This window comes from Anopheles cruzii, unplaced genomic scaffold, assembly GCF_943734635.1.
Source record: "Anopheles cruzii unplaced genomic scaffold, idAnoCruzAS_RS32_06 scaffold04684_ctg1, whole genome shotgun sequence".
Classification (NCBI taxonomy): Eukaryota; Metazoa; Arthropoda; class Insecta; order Diptera; family Culicidae; genus Anopheles; species Anopheles cruzii.
The window spans coordinates 355-1,259 of record NW_026458269.1 but is presented as its reverse complement, the minus strand read 5'-3'; the positions used below and the strand labels follow the sequence as shown (position 1 = coordinate 1,259).

The following is a 905-nucleotide window of genomic DNA, read 5'->3' as shown; positions in this document are numbered from 1 at the left end:
TTGGACGCACGGGTTGCGCTGGTGGTGATGATGTCGAGGAGTCGCTTTTGATCCCGCTGTCGTCGCTGCTGTCGTTGCTGTCTTCCGCCCCGTAGCTCGGCTTCAAGCGGTCGATCGATATCTTGACCGACTTGCCGTTTACCAAGAGCGTGAAGAATTTGTCGGTGCGCTCGCTCACCTTATACGGTCCGTCGTAGGGCGTCGACAGTGATGGGCGCACTGAGTTATTTCTCACGAACACGTGTGTGGAGGTGGCGAGATCTTTATGGACGAAAACACGTCGATGTCCATGATGCGTCGGCGTTCCGGGCCTGACTATCCGCATTGCCCGTCGCAGTTGTTCTACGTATTCCGGATCCGGGCATGATGGGACTGCCGGTGTGTCGCTGACAAAGTCCGCCGGAATGCGTAACGTCGTCCTTCACAGCGGTGCGCATTCCCAGCAGGATGATGGGCAGATGGTCCGTCCAGTTCGTTGTGTCGTTACAGAGGATGGCCGCTTTGAGCGTGCGATGCCATCGCTCTATCATCCCATTACGACGGTAATTTCATTAACTCAGCGAATAGGGTGGATTCGAATTGCCGTCCCTGGTCGCTGGTAATATACTGCGGAATACCGAATTGTGCTATCCAGTGGGTTACTAGCGCTCGTCCGACACCGCCGGAACGCCCGTCGCTGCGAACCAGTATTCTATGGCATCGAAAAACCCTTCGATGTTTGTTGTGTCCATGATCGGACAGGGTATTCTGTTTGAGCTAACTGAGTCGATGCTCAACGCGTCGTCGTCGAGCCGTCGTGGCTGATACTCTGCAGTGGCTGGCGTCACGGGGGTCTCCGACGCTATCCCGGGCGTGGCTGCTTCATCGCGTTGCATCGTAGAATGTTATATCGTTGCGGCGAGTTC

General features: G+C 55.9%; 1 protein-coding gene across 1 annotated transcript; it reads right to left on the bottom strand.

Moving 5' to 3' along the window:
- Positions 1-10: 10 nt before the first annotated feature.
- Positions 11-530, bottom strand: LOC128277216 (uncharacterized; the record flags this gene model as incomplete). The annotated part of the gene is made up of 2 exons (XM_053015656.1): positions 347-530; positions 11-261 (listed from the first exon to the last, which is right to left on the bottom strand). Coding segments are annotated over exons 1-2 (435 nt in total), but the record flags the coding sequence as incomplete, so codon positions are not given.
- Positions 531-905: the final 375 nt, after the last annotated feature.